Source organism: Ruditapes philippinarum, unplaced genomic scaffold (assembly GCF_026571515.1).
Source record: "Ruditapes philippinarum isolate M1 unplaced genomic scaffold, ASM2657151v2 ctg147_1_1_1_1, whole genome shotgun sequence".
NCBI lineage: Eukaryota > Metazoa > Mollusca > Bivalvia > Venerida > Veneridae > Ruditapes > Ruditapes philippinarum.
The window spans coordinates 69,514-88,441 of record NW_026863615.1 but is presented as its reverse complement, the minus strand read 5'-3'; the positions used below and the strand labels follow the sequence as shown (position 1 = coordinate 88,441).

Below are 18,928 nucleotides of genomic sequence, written 5' to 3'. Positions count from 1 at the left end.
TTGCTAATTACTTGGGAGTAATCATTAGATACATAATATCATTCAAATTTAAAATGAAGGAAAAACTTTCATTAATGTATTATAAATAAAATAACGTATTTCAACCGAGGTACATAGATTGATTTTTGTTTTGTAATTAATTTGTTTGATGTCATTATAACTAAAATCTGTCTAAATTTAATAACCCGTCCCGTCAGATGCTGATGCTGATCAATAATTTCTGAAAACATGAAAAATGAATGACATCAAATTATATATTGCGCATAACATGTTGTTTGTGAATTGAATACGTTTAGAGGTTTGAATTAACTTATTCTATTAAGTTTGACTCATTTATATTTCACATTGACACACTGTACAGGATACTGTAGAGGCAGACAATGTCAAAATGTTTAACATTTTTAATTTTATCTATTTATCATTGTGGCATTTTATATTTTAAAGACTTTAGACTTACGTAACATGGAAAATAAAAACTGTAAAATATCAGATTAATAAAGGATAAACATAAAATAGGTTACTCATAGGTCTTATAATTTACAGGCTAACAGTGATGGAGAGAAATTCTAAATTGGCGTTGGACCTTTATAAGCACACATTAAATATATGTTCCTATTGTTGTTAGACAGGTGTAAGAAGCCATTCTAAGAGTTTTTATATTTTAGAAGCACAAAGTTCTGGATCTTTATTGCACCAAGGTAATGATTACACATGATCAACTTCACCCATAATCAAACTGGCATATACCGGTAACTAATTGTACTGTGAGATGAGATATTGTCCTATTTTGTGTCTGGCAGAGATTCTGACCCAGAACAAAAATATCTCAGAATCTAGCTTTGGCACATCAATATATTTTGACTACAAGTAGACCAGAAGTCATACAGACTGGACTACAGACACAGTATTCCTTCTTTAAAAGACTTTCCATTTTCATTTTATTATGTTTATTATTTTATCATGTTTTAGTTTTACATTTGTTGGAAAATGCAGATTTTTACGCAGAATTGTGTAAAATTATATAAAAGTAGAATGAGTTTTTTTTAGAGGGAAAATAGATTTATTAAAAGCATTAATTGTTAACTTCTGGGAGATAATCATGAAAAAATCAAGTAAATGTACAGTTTTTGTTAAACACTACCCTTCCTCTCACTAACCGCTATCACTATGTGAATTTTAATCAAACTCCTTAATTCAATACATTTCAAGTTATTCTTCATACAAGAGTGTGACAAAAGCCAGGATCTTGCAAATTTTTCCACAGTTCAGACTGTAGAGACAAGATAGTGAAAGCGCAGTACAAAACAACTCTAACTCTACATACATGTAGCATAGTTAACCAGGTTTTCCGAAGGAAAAATCTGGTTATTAGATTGAGGTATGTCGGCAGGCGGACGGGCGGGCGGGCGTAAACAATTTCTTCTGTGCGCAACTTCTCCTACATTTCTCAACGGATTTTGACCAAACTTACACCGAAGCTTTGTCATCCAGTGCCCTGGTGCATATTGTCAGGGTTTTGTGATTGGATAATATTTGACCTAATTATGGCCCTTTGTTTTTTCCCTTATACAGAATATATAGTGAACAATTTCTTCTGTGCGCAACTACTCCTAAATTTCTCAAGGGATTTTGTTCAAACTTTAACAGCAGCTTTGTCATCATGTGTCCTGATGCATACTGTGGGGGTTTTGTAATTGGATAATTTTTGACCTAATTATGGCCCTTTGTTTTTTTTTCCCTTGTACAGAATATATAGTGAACAATTTCTTCTGTGGGCAACTCCTACATTTCTCAAGGGATTTTGTTCAAACTTTCACAGAAGCTTTGTCATCTAGTGCCCTGATGCATATTGATGGGTTTTTGTGATTGGATAATAATTAATTTTTTAATTAATTATGGCCCTTTGTTTTTTTCCCTTATATAGAGTATATAGTGAACAATTTCTTCTGTTGTCAAACTGCTTTTACATTTCTCAAAGGATTTTGTAAAAAATTTTCACAGATTAGCTTTATCTTCAAATGCCCTGATGTGTATTGTCAGGGTTTTATGATTGGATGAGTTTTTACCTTTTACCTTATTATGGCACTATGTTTTTCCATAAAATTTATTTATTAGTGTAATATATCCTATTTATCATAACAGACTTTATTAAGTTATAAAACAGAAACTATCTAGGTTGTTGCATGCCTGCCAGCTCATCTGCCTGCTTTTGGGTCCTGTAGAGTCAAGGTCATTGTTGCTTAAAATAGAAAATCTGTTTCCAGTCAGGTCACTGTTACTAAAAATAGAAAATAGTTTTCCGGTCAATTACTAGTTTGGAATAAGATATTTTTATGAAATTTGGTGTAAAGCAAGTTTTTATGAAGACCTCAATCGGGATGGCTTTTTGGCCTCCAATGGTCAAGGTTACAGTTACTAAAAATTAAAATTCAATATTCATGATTTACATTGCACATAGTTACATTGTTTGTTGCTTGTATTTGTATTTCAGCTACAACATATTTATCTACAATGGTGATAATTAAAAACCTGGTTTCATGGCATTGCCATGTTTCTTGTTTTTTTTACAATGCTTAAGTCCACAAATTAACTTGAAAGTATTGAAAGTAAAAGTATTACGGTAAATGACTTTGATTAAAACTTCACAGAGAGATCTATAGACACAGTGTTCAAATATTATCATTCAACCTTGCTTAAGTTTTGAATGATCTCTCATTATAATAATTAAAAACACGAAATGCTTGTCCTGAGCCGTGCCATGTCAAAACCAACATAGTGGGTTTGCGACCAGCATGGATCCAGACCAGCCTGCGCATCTGCACAGTCTGATCAGGATCCATGCTGTTCGCTTACCAACCCTATTACAAGTAGCAAAACTGATAGCGAACAGCATGGATCCTGATCAGACTGTGAGGACGCGCAGGCTGGTCTGGATCCATGCTGGTCTCAAACCCATTATGTTGGTTTTGTCGTGACGCGGCTCATTTGTAATTTCTATTTTCTATTCTAAACAGTCAATAATAGTTCCCATGACTTCACACATTTTATCAAGACAAAGTTTGAGATTTCAGTTTGATAAAGTTATGGCCCTTGATTGTAGCTGTTTGCTAGTCTATCAAATCAAGTGTGTAGTTAAGTTCAATGTTTGTTATTCAGTTTGTATTGGATTAACAAGTAAGTCTGCTAGAATGAACAACTTGGAAGATTCTACAAGGCTCTGTTCCATGATAAAAGAGCTTAATACACAAGAAGTTTCAGATGTTTTAAACAACAATCAGAAAAATGGAGAATTATTTTCAGTATGTTTTTTGTTGTTGTTATGTGTGTGTCTTTTAATATAAAAATATAAATATTAAAGGAGTTATAATAGCAAAAAATATATGCTTCTGCCAGATTGAACAGATTGAATTTTTTTTCAAATATTTTGATTAAAGGTTTTTTGTTATTGAATTAATACCAGAATGCAGGTAAAATATAAGTTATGCATACATGTATGTAATGTATTTAAGTGCTCTACTTAGCTATCTGGATAAAATATTTGAACAAATTATGAACATTGTTGCTTAGAATTACAATGTATTAATACATAACAAATCATTAAATGTGTTTAGATTTTAAGGTGGATTTTAATGTCACATTATTTTTAACTTCACACACTTGTTATCTGTGATTATCTGACATGATGGGCTTAGGTCAGGCCATCCTTAAAAAAATGTTTGTTTGCAGTAACCCGACCTAGAATTTTCAAGGTGGGTAGGTAGGTCGATTTTTTTTTTTTTTTTCAATTGAACTGTACTCCCAAATAAACATGGAATTTCAAAATGCTGGACAATATATGCTTTGATAATCTGGTAACAATTAATAAATTGATAACTGAATTCTAATTTAGTAAGAACTACATTTTATTTCTTCTATTAACCTTTAAAAGAACGAAAACAAAGCACAAGGCATAATTTTCTGATTAAAAAAAATAAAAAAATTTTTTATCCAGACCATGAAAAAAAATTTGAGTAGGGGCAAATTTTGTGAGTCGGTCGCGTTACTGCAAACAATCATTTTTTTTATGGATGGCCTCACATACATGTAACTCTGAGTTACGTTTTTATAGTCATGTCAATATTCCTTACTGTCAAGCACTGAGAACAGTCTAACATGCTGTCTTACCAAGAGCTCTTTGTTATTAGTTAGGCTTTGAGAAATAACTTTCAAAAGTCATATATATATTATATTTCAGAATCTTCCAGTATATCATATATTAGTAGAAACTTTGATACACAAACAGACATATGACAGTAAGAATAGTGAAGATTCTGCGAGGGCAGCTACACAACTAGTTTACCTTTTGTCAATACATGGTGCAGATATCAATGTTCAAGATGAGGTAAAATATTTATGTAGGCAATGAATTGTAACAAAGCAATTGTTTTAATGTCCCGACTTACAGATTTGCCCCTGTTTGTCCTGCTGTCACATGTCATTGTTGTCTCACAGTTTGCCTGTCGGACCTTAGACTGACAAAACAGGGGAGTGTGGGAACATTTGTGTGCTATGGACACATTTCTAGTTTTTTTATACCCCTGCACAACAAAGTTGTAAAGGGAGTATACTGGAATCAGCTTGTCCGGTGGGCCGTTACCCTGTCCGACCGGCCGTCAGTTTTTTTTGTCCACCCAATAAAGTTATTGGGCAAACAAGCTTTTTTTAGTCAAGGCCCCTGTGACCTTGACCTTTGACCTCAAAATCAATAGGGGTCATCTACTAATCATAAATAACCTCCATGCCAAATATGAAGACTATGGGTCAAAGGAATCTTATGATATTGGGCGGACAAGCTTTTTTTTAGTCAAGACCCCTGTAACCTTGACATTTGACCCAGTGACCTCAAAATCAATAGGGGTCATCTACTAATTATGACTAACCGCTATGCCAAATATGAAGACTGTGGGTCAAAGGAATCTTAAGTTATTGGGCAGACAAGCTTTTTTTAGTCAAGGCCTTTGTGACCTTGACCTTTGACTTGGTGACCTTAAAATCAATAGGTCTCATCTACTAATCATGACCAGTCTAAATACCAAATATGAAGACTGTGGGTCAAAGGAACTTTGACATACAGTCTTCATATTTGGCATGGAGGTTAGTCATGATTAGTAGATGACCCCTTTTGATTTTGAGGTCACTGGATCAAAGGTCACAGGGACTTAGATTTGAAAAAAATTGTCCTCCTAATAACTTAAGAAACCTTTGACCCACAGTCTTCATATTTGGCATGGAGGGTGATCATGACCATAAGGTGACCCCTATTGATTTTGAGGTCACTGGGTCAAAGGTCAAGGTCACAGGGGCTTTGACTATAAAAGCTTTTCCTTAAGTTTAAGAATGCTTTGGTCCACAGTTTTCATATTTGGTATTGAGGTTGTTTATGACTAGAAGATGACCCCTATTGATTTTAGGTGACTGTATCAGAGGTCAAGGTCACAGGGATTTTTACTATAATAAGTTTGTCTGCTCAAATGCTTAAGAATGCCTGTCCGCAGCATATTGATTTTGACATTTTCACATTTGGAAGCATGTAAAATACATAATTTAGCAATGTACTGGCTTAGTAACATCAGATTTGGCAGGGAGGTAAAATGTCATTGAGCTCTAAATGACCACTGTTGATTCTGACAAAGTGGTATGCAAGGGTATTCATGCCATGAAAGTGGCAGTTCTAGTTTTTTATGATTAGTTTTTTTGTAATGATTTCCTGTATATGTGAATATCTTTTTTATTGAAATAACTTTAGACAACTGTTATGCAAGTATTCAGGATAAAATGTTTGTTTTACTTGCCTAAATTGCTGAAGTGAGCATGATTGTGTTATATTTGATGCATGCTCTGAACTTGACTTTGAATCTTATGTCAAGAATACAATTAGGTTAACCCCTTTTTAGCTCCTTTTCAAAGGAAAAGAAGTAGTTATTAGCATGGCCCACTAAATTTATTGGCAGCATCAACATTTCATTGACCTTTTGGTTAAGTTTCCTTTATGGTTATAAATGTACATTTGTAATATAACATTGAATCTTTATATGTGGATGCACAGTTAGTTCTACCTGCCAAACCCAATTTAGGTAAAAAGGGCAAGATCACTGGGACCTGTTAAATATATAACCCCTCTTCAACCCAATAAAACTGGCCATTTAATATAAGTGCATTGATCTAATAACTTGAAACTTTGTATGTTGGTGTACCTTGATAAGTCATACCCATCATTGGATCAAAGGCCAAGGTCAATTTTACCTTTAATTCAAATTATTTACTTAGATAATGCCCAATTTACTATCCAGCACTGAGAAAAGTGGAGCATGCTGTTACTCAAAGACCTCTTGTATATTTTTATATTTATGATATATAAATATATATAGTATTAAGTCATAAAGTTTGCCTTAATTAAGTTAATTTATTTTGTGATCACATGCAAATATAGGTACATGTATTTAGTTGTTAATTAATTATACATCAACTATTTTGTCTTAACACATTAATCAGTTAGAGGTTTGTTTATGAAGGATATTTATTAAGAGTGTGAGAGTTAAGGTTTACCTATGTTGTTTATTTCTATTTATAGAATGGAGATACTGCATTACTGTGTTATTTGAAGGCAGATCTAACTTCCCTTATCTCAGATTCTCTTGTTGTAGCATTTCTGAGATGTGGAACTGATAGCTGCCTAAAAAACAAGGTAAGTTTCAATTGATTGTATACCTGTATTTATACCTGTGTTGAATAGAGATATTCTATGTTCAAGAATTTGATAATGTGCCAGAATCAATTAAGCATTTTGAATCCATTTTAAAAGGCATCAGAATAAACACTTGATTTTTAGTTTACTTCACAAGATTAGACCTTTAAGTTTTACCACATATTTAGGGATTAATGTAAAACTGTCCTAACTTATATACAGCTTTATTGCACAAATTCATAAATTTATAGAATATAATCAGTTCATGGCTAAAACTTCTACTACAATATATTGGTTTACAATTACAAGTTATTTTTGTAAGTGGAAACATATCATCATCAAGTTATTTATGTTTTATATGGATTTGCCTATGTCAGTTAATGTATGTTCCTAGCTGTGTTAACAATTCTGTTTCCCTCATAGTAACCCATTTCAAGATTTCTTTGATCTTAAAAATTACAATATAATTATAACAGTACTATTTTTGTAAGTCCTAAAGAATGTCTGGTTGGCATTGCTTCGTGTTGTTATGGCTCTTCTATATGACATAAAGTATTCAATACATGTGATTGGGCAAGCACAAGCTAGTAAATTGATTGACAGCACTGGTTTTTGTGATTGACAGCCAATGTTTTTGCTCCTTCTATATGGCATTTAAGTTTTCACTGCATGTAATGGGAGGAAAATTACTTTAATTTGATTGACAGCACTAATATTTATTATGTCATGTTTATTTTTTCAGGATGGTTTAGATATTCTGCAGCAAATCTTACAACGAGATGATCTACCTAAACAGATTAGAGCCAGGATACTGGAGTATATGGTATGTAAAGGTATTTTAACTTTCTGTAAAGACATGACAAAATAATCATGTGATAACAAAATTGATATTTAATCGTAGATAGGAATGAATGTTTGTAAATTAGATTCAATTAACAGGAATTTTGGTCGAGCGGTTAAGGTTTCTGCTTCTCAATCCAGGGATTGAAGGTTTGAGTCCAAATTGGGTCATAGCCATGTTTTAGTACTGGGGAGTACCAGGAAATAAATTTAAAAGTGAGTAGTGATTAAAAAATTATAGTAGGTTCAAATTGGATTTAAACAATCGGATATGATTATACATCTTGAAATTAAAATATATACTTTGTATTAAAATTTTACAGCCAGGTATATGGCGTGCTGTTGACTCTGATGATGCTTGCACAGTGAGACGGTTGATTAATCAATGGTGTAATATCAGAGTTATTAAGGTATGTTGTATTATATGGTGTGATATAAAAGTTATTAAAGTAGGTAATAATGGTGATATATCAAAGTTATTAATGTTGGTAATATTTGTGAAATATCAAAGTTATTAAGGTTGGTAATAATAATGTATGATCAAAGTTATTTAGATAAGGTAAGATAATAAGGTCAAGTGACTATTACACTAGCCTAGGATTCAGACATTGATAGTTTTTGCTTTTTCATTGTGCTATTTTGTATGAGTAAGTTGTTGAGTTTCTGATAGTATCAACAAATGCCAATTAGAAGCATTTGAAAAATCGACCGATTTGAACCCAGGCTAATATTATACATACTAATTTTATTTTCCTGATGTATAAATTAAAAAATTCATCATTTAATATAAAACATTTTCAATAAAAGAAATATGTTGTCATAGATAGCTGTTTTGTTTGTGCTTGTGTAATGTAATAAGATTAATATATTACCAGGGTGGTATGTCAGTGTTACAGCTAGCTTACAGTAAAGGAACAGAGAATATTATAAGGGTTGTCTCGGGCATAGGACCCTCCATGGTATGTTATACTACTTCTCTGATATTCCTGAAACAAACAAAAATCTTTTCCTATCTTGATTTAGTTAGTTTAGTGTATGTTCACATTATCATAAAATTTATAAAATAATAGATTACAACAGACAAATCTGAGTGGCTGCCTAACTGTTAACCCAACAGCACTTGAGTTATTGGTGTTATAGCCATCCACATAAGTCGCATATGACATTAAGTTAACTTTGTCTAGGAAATGTAATTGATAGTAAAATTATTAGATTGAAACTGTCAAAGATAGTGAATATTGCAAAGTTACAGACAGGTAGTTCCACTTGAAATATCGCTTCTAATGTTTTCACAATGTCTTATTGTTCTGTAAACCAATTACAAATTTGTGTAAGCGGCTGGGTAGCTCAGTTGCTAAATCTTTGAAACGGTATTCCAAGCATCCTAGGTTTGTGTCCTGGTCAAGCAACACATTTTAACAAATGTAATACTATATGTACAAAGTGATTTTTATTACAGGATATGGCCCATAGTGTATTAGCTGGTGACAAAGTTACAGTGAAAAAGTTGCTACAGTCAAATAGTCATGTCAATATCAACCTGAAAAACATGGTAAATTATATATTGTTTCATTTTTTTGTATTTTCATTTTTATTGTGTTGTATAATTTTGTCAAAATACACAGAAAAATTACATATCTACTATGATTATTTTTACAGTGTTTTCAGAATTATTATTTTTACAGTGTTTTTAGAAGGTCAAGTTTATCTTGCTTAAAATTAATTTTATGAAAATTACTTTCCATATCCTGATTTCAGGCTGAAATGGGAGCTACCCCATTATTTTACGCAATATGCAACAATGATAGAGATATAGCGGAGTTACTGTTGAGACATGATGCCCGGCTTGATGCTGGTATGCAAGGAGAAAATGAGGTATGGTACCATTCAGTAATTGTGTATGTAAAAAAAATTAAAAGACCAAATTTTTTTTGTTTTTAATAATTTTCCCCCGCCTTTTCGAAGAAAAAAGGGGGATATAGAATTAGGCTCCGTCCTTCCGTCCGCCCGTCACACTTTCGTGTCTAGTCCATAACTTTGTCATTTATCAAAGGAATTTGAAATAACTTGGCACAGATGTTTTTTTCATAATAAGACGATGTGTCATGCGAAACAACCAGACCCCTACCTCCAGGGTCAAGGTCGCACTTGCTCATTCAAGGTCAACATTGTCTATTTGAGGGTATATGTCGTATCCGGTCCATAAATTTTTTTATCTTTGAAGGGATTTTGTAAATACTTGCCACAATTGTTCACAATAATGAGACTATGTGTCATGCACAAGAACCGGTCACCTACCTCCAAGGTCAAGGTCACACTTGGAGGTCAAAGATTAACGTAGACTGTTACAGGGTATATTTTGTGTCCGGTCCATAACTTTTTCATAGATCAAAGGATTTTGAAAATACTTGGCACAAATAATCACTATAATAAGCTCCAAGGTCAAGGTCACAATTAGAGGTCAAAAATTAACATAGTCTGTTTTAGGGTATATTTTGTGTCTGATCTAGAACTTCTTTATAGTTCAAGGGATTTTAAAATAACTTGGCACAAATAGTTACAATAATAAGACAATATGTATAGTACAACAACTGCACTCCTACCTCCAAGGTCAAGGTCACACTTAGGGGTCAAAGGTTAACAGAATCTGTTATATGGTTTATTTTGTGTCCTGTCCATAACTTCTTCATAGATCAAGGGATTTTAAAAAAAATAGTTACAATAATAAGACGATAAGATGCACAACACCTGCCCCCCTACCTCCAAGGTCATACTTAGAGGTCAAAGCTGAACATGATAGATTTTTAAATTCCGTGTTTCGTTTTATTTCTTTAATAAATTTATTGTTGCATTTTCAGATCTAGCATTGATCATAATTTTGGACTGAAAGTCTTGAGATCCATACCTCAATCTTTTGAAATAGCACAATTTTATGCTTCATATAAAACTTCCCTGAGACAGGGGACGTTGGTAGCTCTGTTACAAATTCTTGTTGTTTTTGATGATTGAATTATTAAGAAACATGTAGAATAATATTAAATGTTTTTAGCAAGCTGTATTAAGATAAAAAAAATTTTAGATAAAGTTTTTATGTAATTATTTTAAAGAAACCTCTCATTTTGGATGTTACTAAATTCATTGTGTTGAAATTACGAGATTAGAAATTTAGCAGGCTAGCTGTATACAGGATGCCTTGATTTTACCATTACTTTCACTTTGAGATTGTATATACATACACATGTATTAAAGCAGACTTTTATTGTATCATAGATGGAGTTACCTCTATATTTTGCTGCTCTATCACACACTCCTGCTGTAGATACAGATATGTTAAGATTTACAATACCAAAGAAACCAGTTCCTGTTGATCAACTCAACTATAAGGTACAATTATCACTAATAAATATTTTTTTTTAAAATGTTGACATGAAATACTTAGTTTAAATTAGTCTAACATGGTTAAATTATTGATGTTAAGTGAAAACTAAATGCATGTCTTTACTTATATTTTACATCACCAGTTAAATATTACGGGGAAAAAAGAAAAGATAATATATAAAAGCTTAATGTAACTGATGTAACTGCTATGTGTTCTTTAATTGGAATTTTTATTCATAACATGTATAGAGAAGAATGAAGGGGTTTTTTGTTATTACTAGGGAAAGAATGTAATATTTTACTGCATAGAGCACGAGGTAGACATTGACCTGTTTAACGATATTCTGAAAGAATGTTCAGCCCATGTTCTAACACAGAGGATTGAGGTAATCTGTTTACTGAGTTCTTTTAGCGTTTAATAAAATCTTTACTTAAAAATAAAAGTTATATAATCCTTTATAATGTCTCAGATATACAAGTGAAAAAAAAACTTTTTTTATTTTTTTTTCAGTTATATTGTTTAAATATCTTAAGAAACTGTTAGCTTTGATATTTACATAGTTTCCTAGATATTTATAAATTTCATTTACCAGTACATGGACAGGTATAGTGGTGTAGGGTTTATATTAAGATTCATAATTCTGTTACAGGGTTGTTTATCTATGACTTGGAAATGTAGGTTTTAGTCCAGGTTGGAGCATATATTTTTTTCTCTGAAAGATATTTAATGCTATTGATTATATACATCTTGTACTGATGTGTCAAATGATTACGATACTAGAAACTTACATAGCTCAAATGGTTATTTCAGGGTAATATCAATGCAAGAGAATATGCAGTTCTGTTATGTAGAGGACAATATGTGACAAAAATTGATGTGGTAAGCAATATTTTTCTTAATACAAAAGGAAAGAAAAGGCGCAAGAATGGAAGAGCAAGATCTACTGTCCACATATTCTTTTTTAGATTACCTATACCATTGTTATCTCTCCAAGGACTTTCATGTCCATTTATTACTCATTTCAATAGGCGACTGAAGTATAACTGTGAATTATAATCATTTTATGCTGACCAATGAAATACATGTACTGGATTTTAGCCATGAAATACAACCCATATCGCTCACAGTATATCATACTGTGTTTTTGCTACACAATACACTTTTTTGTTGGTGTTTGTATTAATTTTTATGATTTGATAGTTTTATACCAAATGACTGTTATGTTTTGTTCTTTATGGCATATTTCTTGATTCAAATATCATTACTTCGCATAAATTGTAAATAAGTTTGATGTAAACAGTCATAAATTTACTGATGTTAGTTATTAATTGGGCAAAAAATAAAAGGAATATATGTGAGAGAATATCCACAATATCACTCATGCTACAAGCTCAAGAAGATACTTGCAATTTTTTCATTTCTCATAATCAATGGACATGTTTGTAGTTTTTGCCTTTGATTTGTTGTACCATTCAAAATGATATGGTAGAGTCTCATTTTACTTTCAAGGTTGTTTCTGATTGGTGCATCCAGGAGGACCAGTCTATAAATAGAAACACGCTTTGTCTCCATGGATACCCATATGTGTTGCCATTAACATCAGAAAATACAATCCCAAATGAACAGTTTATAAACTATATGCAAGTTGCAGAAGAATTAGAGGTATATATTTTTGCTTAATCAGCAGAATATTAGGGGCGTTCAATATATTCGTAGACTGTGCTTATAACTTTTTTGTAAAGCAAGCATAATTCATAAAATAGTTATGAAAGATTAGAACAGCAATTTGATAAATCATATAAGGCAATGCCACCTGACTGCTAGCGCCCTAGGCCACGATGGTGTTTCCTGACGTCAGCTATATCACTGGATGTTACATCGATTACTGACGTGTCATGCATCGCTCATAACTTCTCAAAGTAGCATCTATTACATTCCATACATCTGTTTGATTGTTTTGTTACCTATAATTAATTTAACTTAAAATGTGAAATTAAAGTTTATCAACTGGGGAACAGTCAGTTAAACATTATAGACATTATAACATAGTTTACATAGACCTGCAGTATCTGTACAAATTTGCTCTAAATATAAATAGCATTAGTCAAGGTATATCAAATTTATTTTAAAGTATCTCTATTGCTCTGATACACATCTACTTATTTACTTATTGATATCAATAATTACATACAGGTGTTATCTTATGTTTGAAGCATTTATTTTTCTTTGTATTGTTTTTGAGGAATACAAATATAGATTGAGGGAAGCAGTAGTTGAAGGTGATGCTGCTCTTGTCAAAGAAATGCTTGCTACAAATTCATGGTTAGACAGAGGTTTGAATATCTGTCTAGCTGATTGTAGGTATGTACATATTGTAATTGTAAAGAGGGGGTAGGGCACAAAATTAGTACATTTTATAATTGCAAAGAGTGAGTGCAAAATATTTTATCTTTTAAATTCTCAGGTTATACACATACATGTATATGACTTTAATGAAAAAGGGGACTGAAGGTGTGCTTCCAAACTTTTACTAATTTAATACTTTGACAATAAATTCTTGGAACGAATTTTCTACAAAAAATAAAAATAGTGTCTGTTTAAAAAAACAACAAAAAAAAACAACAAAATAAGTGTTCAGTTCTGTCAAAAAAATATAAACTGTTTCAGAATTAATATTTTGCTATATGTATATATATTTTTTATGATCTAGCAGTTTGAATAAGACCACGTAAAATAAATTTCTTTACAACTCTTGTTTTGTGTTAACTTTTATACATAATATAAATGTGAATGTACTCAAAAATTTCAATGTGATCTTGACCCATTAACATGAAATATTTTAAAACTGCTTTATGTGTTTGCAGTAACTGTCCTGAAATGCTACAATGATTAAAAATATTTGTAATAATTATGTCACACCCTATATGTACAGGGTATGTGGAGATGGTCAACCACTGCTACACAAGGCAGTGTTGTGGGGACATGATGAGGTTGTCAAGGAGATTGTACAGTATGTTATACAACATTCTAACAGAAAACTTGACAGTTTTAGAGATCAGGTATTGTTTTTATAACCCTTGATAAGGGTGTTATTTGAAAGTCTTTAATTATTTTATTTTTGTTATCAAATTAAACCTTTAACATGTATTCAAATTTCAAGAAAATCTCTTTAAATCTCCGTTTGAATCCATGTAAAAAATCCTAGTTCCATTAAAATTTTTATCATAGCCATATGTAAAAGAACATATTGATGAAACCTTTATATACTACATGTTTTCGTTCTATCCGACTAAAAACATAATCAAATTTTCATTGGCTGTAATAATTTCCCACATATAATATGAAGTACTGTTTTTGTGGTAGCATGTCAAAATATTGTAACAGTAAAAAGCAGAGCTTAAAAAATGCACACAATAACTGTATGAAGAAAAAAATCTTCATGATTAAGTGTAATAATTTCAATGACCATCCAGTGGTTAGTTAGGTGAAATTTATGTTTTTATTGTTTCTAAAACATTGTACACACTTCCTTTTTCAAGCCGAGTAACCAGGCCTATAATTTATTTGCAGGCTGTATTGACATAATGATTCATTGGATTGAGTTTTAACATTTTTGGGGTATATTTAATGGTACCACTCATGGTTTAAAAATGTTCAGTCTGTTAGTTGAACTGAATAAAGGTTCCTGAAGGTTCCTGAAGGTTCCTGCTATTTAAATGTACATATTTGTGGATTGCAAGCAACATATTATGTAGTATATACAATGTATGAAATATACTGTACCATTTAAAAGTAATATTTAGATTTCTTATATTCTAGTATTTTAGGACAGCATTGCACTATCTATATGGCATGGAATGTTACAAACTAATGGCAGATATTCTAGAAGATAGTGGCATGTCAGAATTCTCAATGGACAAGGTGTGTTACTTTATTTTAGAGATTTTATTTTTCTAAACAGCTGTGTTTTAAGTTCTCTCTCACAGTCTTACAGTTACCATGTTGGTAAGTGAAAGTTACCATGTTGGTAAGTGAAAGTTACCATGTTGGTAAGTGAAAGTCTCCATGTTAGCAAATAAGAGTTACCAATTTGGTAAGTGAAAGTTTCCATGTTGATAAGTGAAAGTTACCATGTTGGTAAGTGAAAGTTACCCTGTTGGTAAGTGAAAGCTTACATGTTTTATGTAGCAAGCTAACCTGTGACAGACAGGCTGTATTGACATAACGATTCATTGGATTGAACTATTTTTGGGTATATTTAATGGTACCACTCATGGTTTAAAAATGTTCAGTCTGTTAGTTGAACTGAATAAAGGTTCCTGAAATACCATTTTGCAACTTTTATACTTAGGCTAGCAGGCCTTTACTCTATAAGTTATTAATTGTGTATGGTGACTACAAACATACAGCTGACCTTAGATCTTGCCATGCTTTACAATATATATCCATTATGGTCTACCATACCCTTTAAAATATCATAGAATTTTATTTTATCCTTTATTATTTATGTTTTTTTACTCTAATTTGGTATATTATATAGGATGGAAGATCGCCTTTAGCTTTTAAAGACAGAAGAGGACTGTTGGAGATGAAAGCCTTGATAGAATATCATCAAAGACAGGTATGTTTAGGAACAAGATACTTCTGAAGTAGTTAGTGGTTTATGATTTACAGAACAGAACAGAACAGAAATTTTATTAAAGACTTAAGCATACAGCTCATCGTCATAACATACAATAATACACACAAATCATATAAATTATAAATAAACTTTACAACAAATATTTGTCTAAATTCAACAGTTGAGAGTGATCTGAGTAAGCATGTTATTAAAGTACATATATCTTTCATAGGAATATTATGGCGTTGTTATAATAATAACAAAAAAGATTTATAAGTTATTTAATTGGTCAGTTCTCTGCCTAAAGCATTTAATACAATAAATTGCAAGATTATGTAGAGTCTTTTTACATTTTGAATTTAGCAGTTCTATAAATTTAAACATACTTGGACGTGTATAGTAGAATCTAGGAATATATTTTCTCCTGTTTTCATGATAAAAAGGGCAAACTAAAACAAAGTGGAATTCGTCCTCGATATCATTTGAATTGCAAATTAAACAATAACGACGATTTCTTTCAATATTGTTATGTCGACCAGTTTCAATATGCAGGTTGTGTGAATTTAGTCTTAATCTAGCAATAGCATTTCTGTATCTAGGAATATCAATAATAGTGAGGTATTCAGAACGATTAAAAATAGACTTAATATGTCTATACAAAAATAACGAACTGCATGTCTGAACACTAGCATGCCAATTAGTGATATAAATATCCCTAAGGCGATTATTAAACACTGGTATAAATACATCTATATTAACTGACTCTGGAAATTCCCAGACATCACAAAATCCGGCATTTAGTAATAAAACACGTATTTTCGACGACCAATTAACAGTAGCAGTATTATGAAAAATGTCTAGTCTTTGGTCTGTAACAATAGTTCTGATTATACAGTTTTCCATTTTTCGACCATACAATTTTAAAAAATATTTAACAATTCGAACATATCTATTAATGTACAATGGGAATCTGCCCAGTTCTGCATACAGAGATAATGTATTTGTTGTTCGTTTTACATTAAGCAACCATTTACAAAATTTTTTATGTACCCGCTCTAAATTCTCAGCCTTTAAAAAGCCCCAGACTTCGCAGCCATAATTCATTACTGACAATACGTAAGCATCAAACAAATTAAACATTATATTTACAGGTACATTCATACCACGTGTTATATTAAAAAGTGAATTCATTGCCTTTATTCCTTTCCCAGCCAAAGTTTTTGTTGCATTGTAAAACGAACCCCCACTTGAAAAAACAACCCCTAAATAATTGAATGAACTAACAATTACTATTTCTTTTCCAGCAAATGTCCATTTAAAAGACTCACTTATTCTACCACCCTTTCTAAAAATAACAATTTTAGTTTTTTCAATATTGACATTAAGATTCCATTTTTTACAATAAGTTTCTAAATTATTAAGTGAATCTTGTAAACCTTCTTTTGTTTCAGAAAACAATACAGCATCGTCCGCAAACAGTAATAAATATATAGATAATTGGTCCAGAGTAATACCTGCACTGCTACTTTGCTGTAGATGCATTTCTATATCATTCAAAAACATGGAAAATAGTATCGGGGAAGTTATCTCCCCTTGCAAAAGTCCTAAGTTACATTCGAAAAAATCTGATAGAGAATTCATATGACTTACACATAACTTGACACTGTCATACAGGTATTTAGGTATTTTAGATACACGTATGTCTACAATGGGCACATTTTCCATTAGTTTTTTAAATATTGATAAAAACAATAGAAATGTATCATTCGGATTTTCTTATAAAATGCTGCTTGAAAAAAAAATGTTGATAAAGTTTTAAGAATGATTTAGAATGACCATTTATCTGATGAATAATAATATTTTGTTCTAAAACACTTTATAGTCTGCTATATTAATATATGTAATATTATGAACCTCACACTTTCCAACAACTTTCATGTATAATATTTTTGTGGTTTGTTGTTGTGTCTTATACTAAATATTATCAAAAAAATTATTTATTGCATTACAGACCTTTCATAATAGACCAATTCACTTTTATGCTTTCTGTCATACCTCCCAATCAATAAAAATACAATTCATATGATTTAGCTGTTATCTATATGATTCATTTGATTATTATCATTATTATTATAATTATTATTAACAACAGTAAAACATTTAAACAAAGGCATATGAGAAGCTAATTGTTACACCTGTCAGTGTTTATTTAACAGCATGAGAGAAAGTGAGCAGTTTCATTCTAGTAAATTTGTTATTGAATCAGATATATACAGATGGTATATGGTTTTATTTACAGGACTTTACTGACCCTGAGCCAGACCCGTGGTCAGTCAGTTTACCAATGCCAATTACAGGCTACTTAAAACAGTGTCTACATGAACATCATATGAGGAAAAAACAGGAGAAGTATGATGTCATAGAAAATGGCAGAATAAACAGCAAGTCAAAACATAACAAAAAACATCATAATTCTAAAGAAGTGTCCAAATCACAGAAAAGTATTAACAAAGGAGATGGAAATTCTGCACATGATCTTAAATGCAATCAAAATCAAATATGCAATAGCATAACTGGATCAATGGATGAAATCAAATTCAATCCAAATGTTGAACAGTTTTCTGGAAACTTTAATGTGAAGAGTATTTCAAGGGGAGAGAAATCCAGAGAGTATCAAAAAGTTGATACAGTTGTATCTATGAAGTATGAGAATGGGAACTACTATCGTTCTGATGTTTATCGGGAAAATGATTTCTCTTCGTTAAGGAGCAACGACAGTGAGACAGTGTCTGCTGATGATATGTCAGATTTGTCGTCTGCTGGTGGAAGTTTGTATGAAGATTATGAGGGGGACCAGTCTGATGTTGAAAGTGAGGATCTAGAAACCAGTCCACCAGATAAATACTGCACAATAGTTTGAAGATAGTTTGCAACTTTTAGCAAATATTTCTTTCTTTTTTTCTTCTTTTTTTTTTTGGAACGGGGTGGGGTGGGAGAAAGGGGTTGACTCTTTTGATGCCAAAATTGTTGTTAATTTATATGACAGGGTTATGTTTCTGGCTGCATCATTTCTTTATTTAATAAAGTAGTATCTGTTTTGTTATACAGGTTTGCTGTGACCTTAACAAAATATTCTAAATTTGGTAAAAAAAAAAAAAAAAAAATTTGATCTACATTTATTTTGAATAATTCATATAAATTGTGGTTATAGGAATTTAAAATTTCTTCTAACAATTTTCATCAGAAAATAGCTTAAATCAAGCACAAGCCCTGTGTCCTTAACCTTTATATCAAGATAAAGGAGAATATCTTTTTTCTAAAAAAAGAATTGCCAGAATGTCATTAGTTATATAATATGTTAATA

The 18,928-nt window shown here is 31.5% G+C and overlaps 1 protein-coding gene across 1 annotated transcript; it reads left to right on the top strand.

Moving 5' to 3' along the window:
* Nucleotides 1–158: 158 nt before the first annotated feature.
* Nucleotides 159–18,928, top strand: LOC132722719 (uncharacterized). The gene is made up of 18 exons (XM_060707251.1): nt 159–298; nt 3,157–3,299; nt 4,235–4,381; nt 6,611–6,724; nt 7,467–7,547; nt 7,888–7,974; nt 8,440–8,523; nt 9,024–9,116; nt 9,323–9,439; nt 10,835–10,948; nt 11,224–11,328; nt 11,754–11,822; nt 12,453–12,605; nt 13,186–13,304; nt 13,876–14,002; nt 14,763–14,864; nt 15,484–15,564; nt 17,864–18,928. Exons 2-18 carry the CDS (start codon nt 3,189–3,191, stop codon nt 18,482–18,484), a joined length of 2,325 nt encoding a protein of 774 aa, XP_060563234.1. The 5' UTR covers nt 159–298; nt 3,157–3,188; the 3' UTR covers nt 18,485–18,928.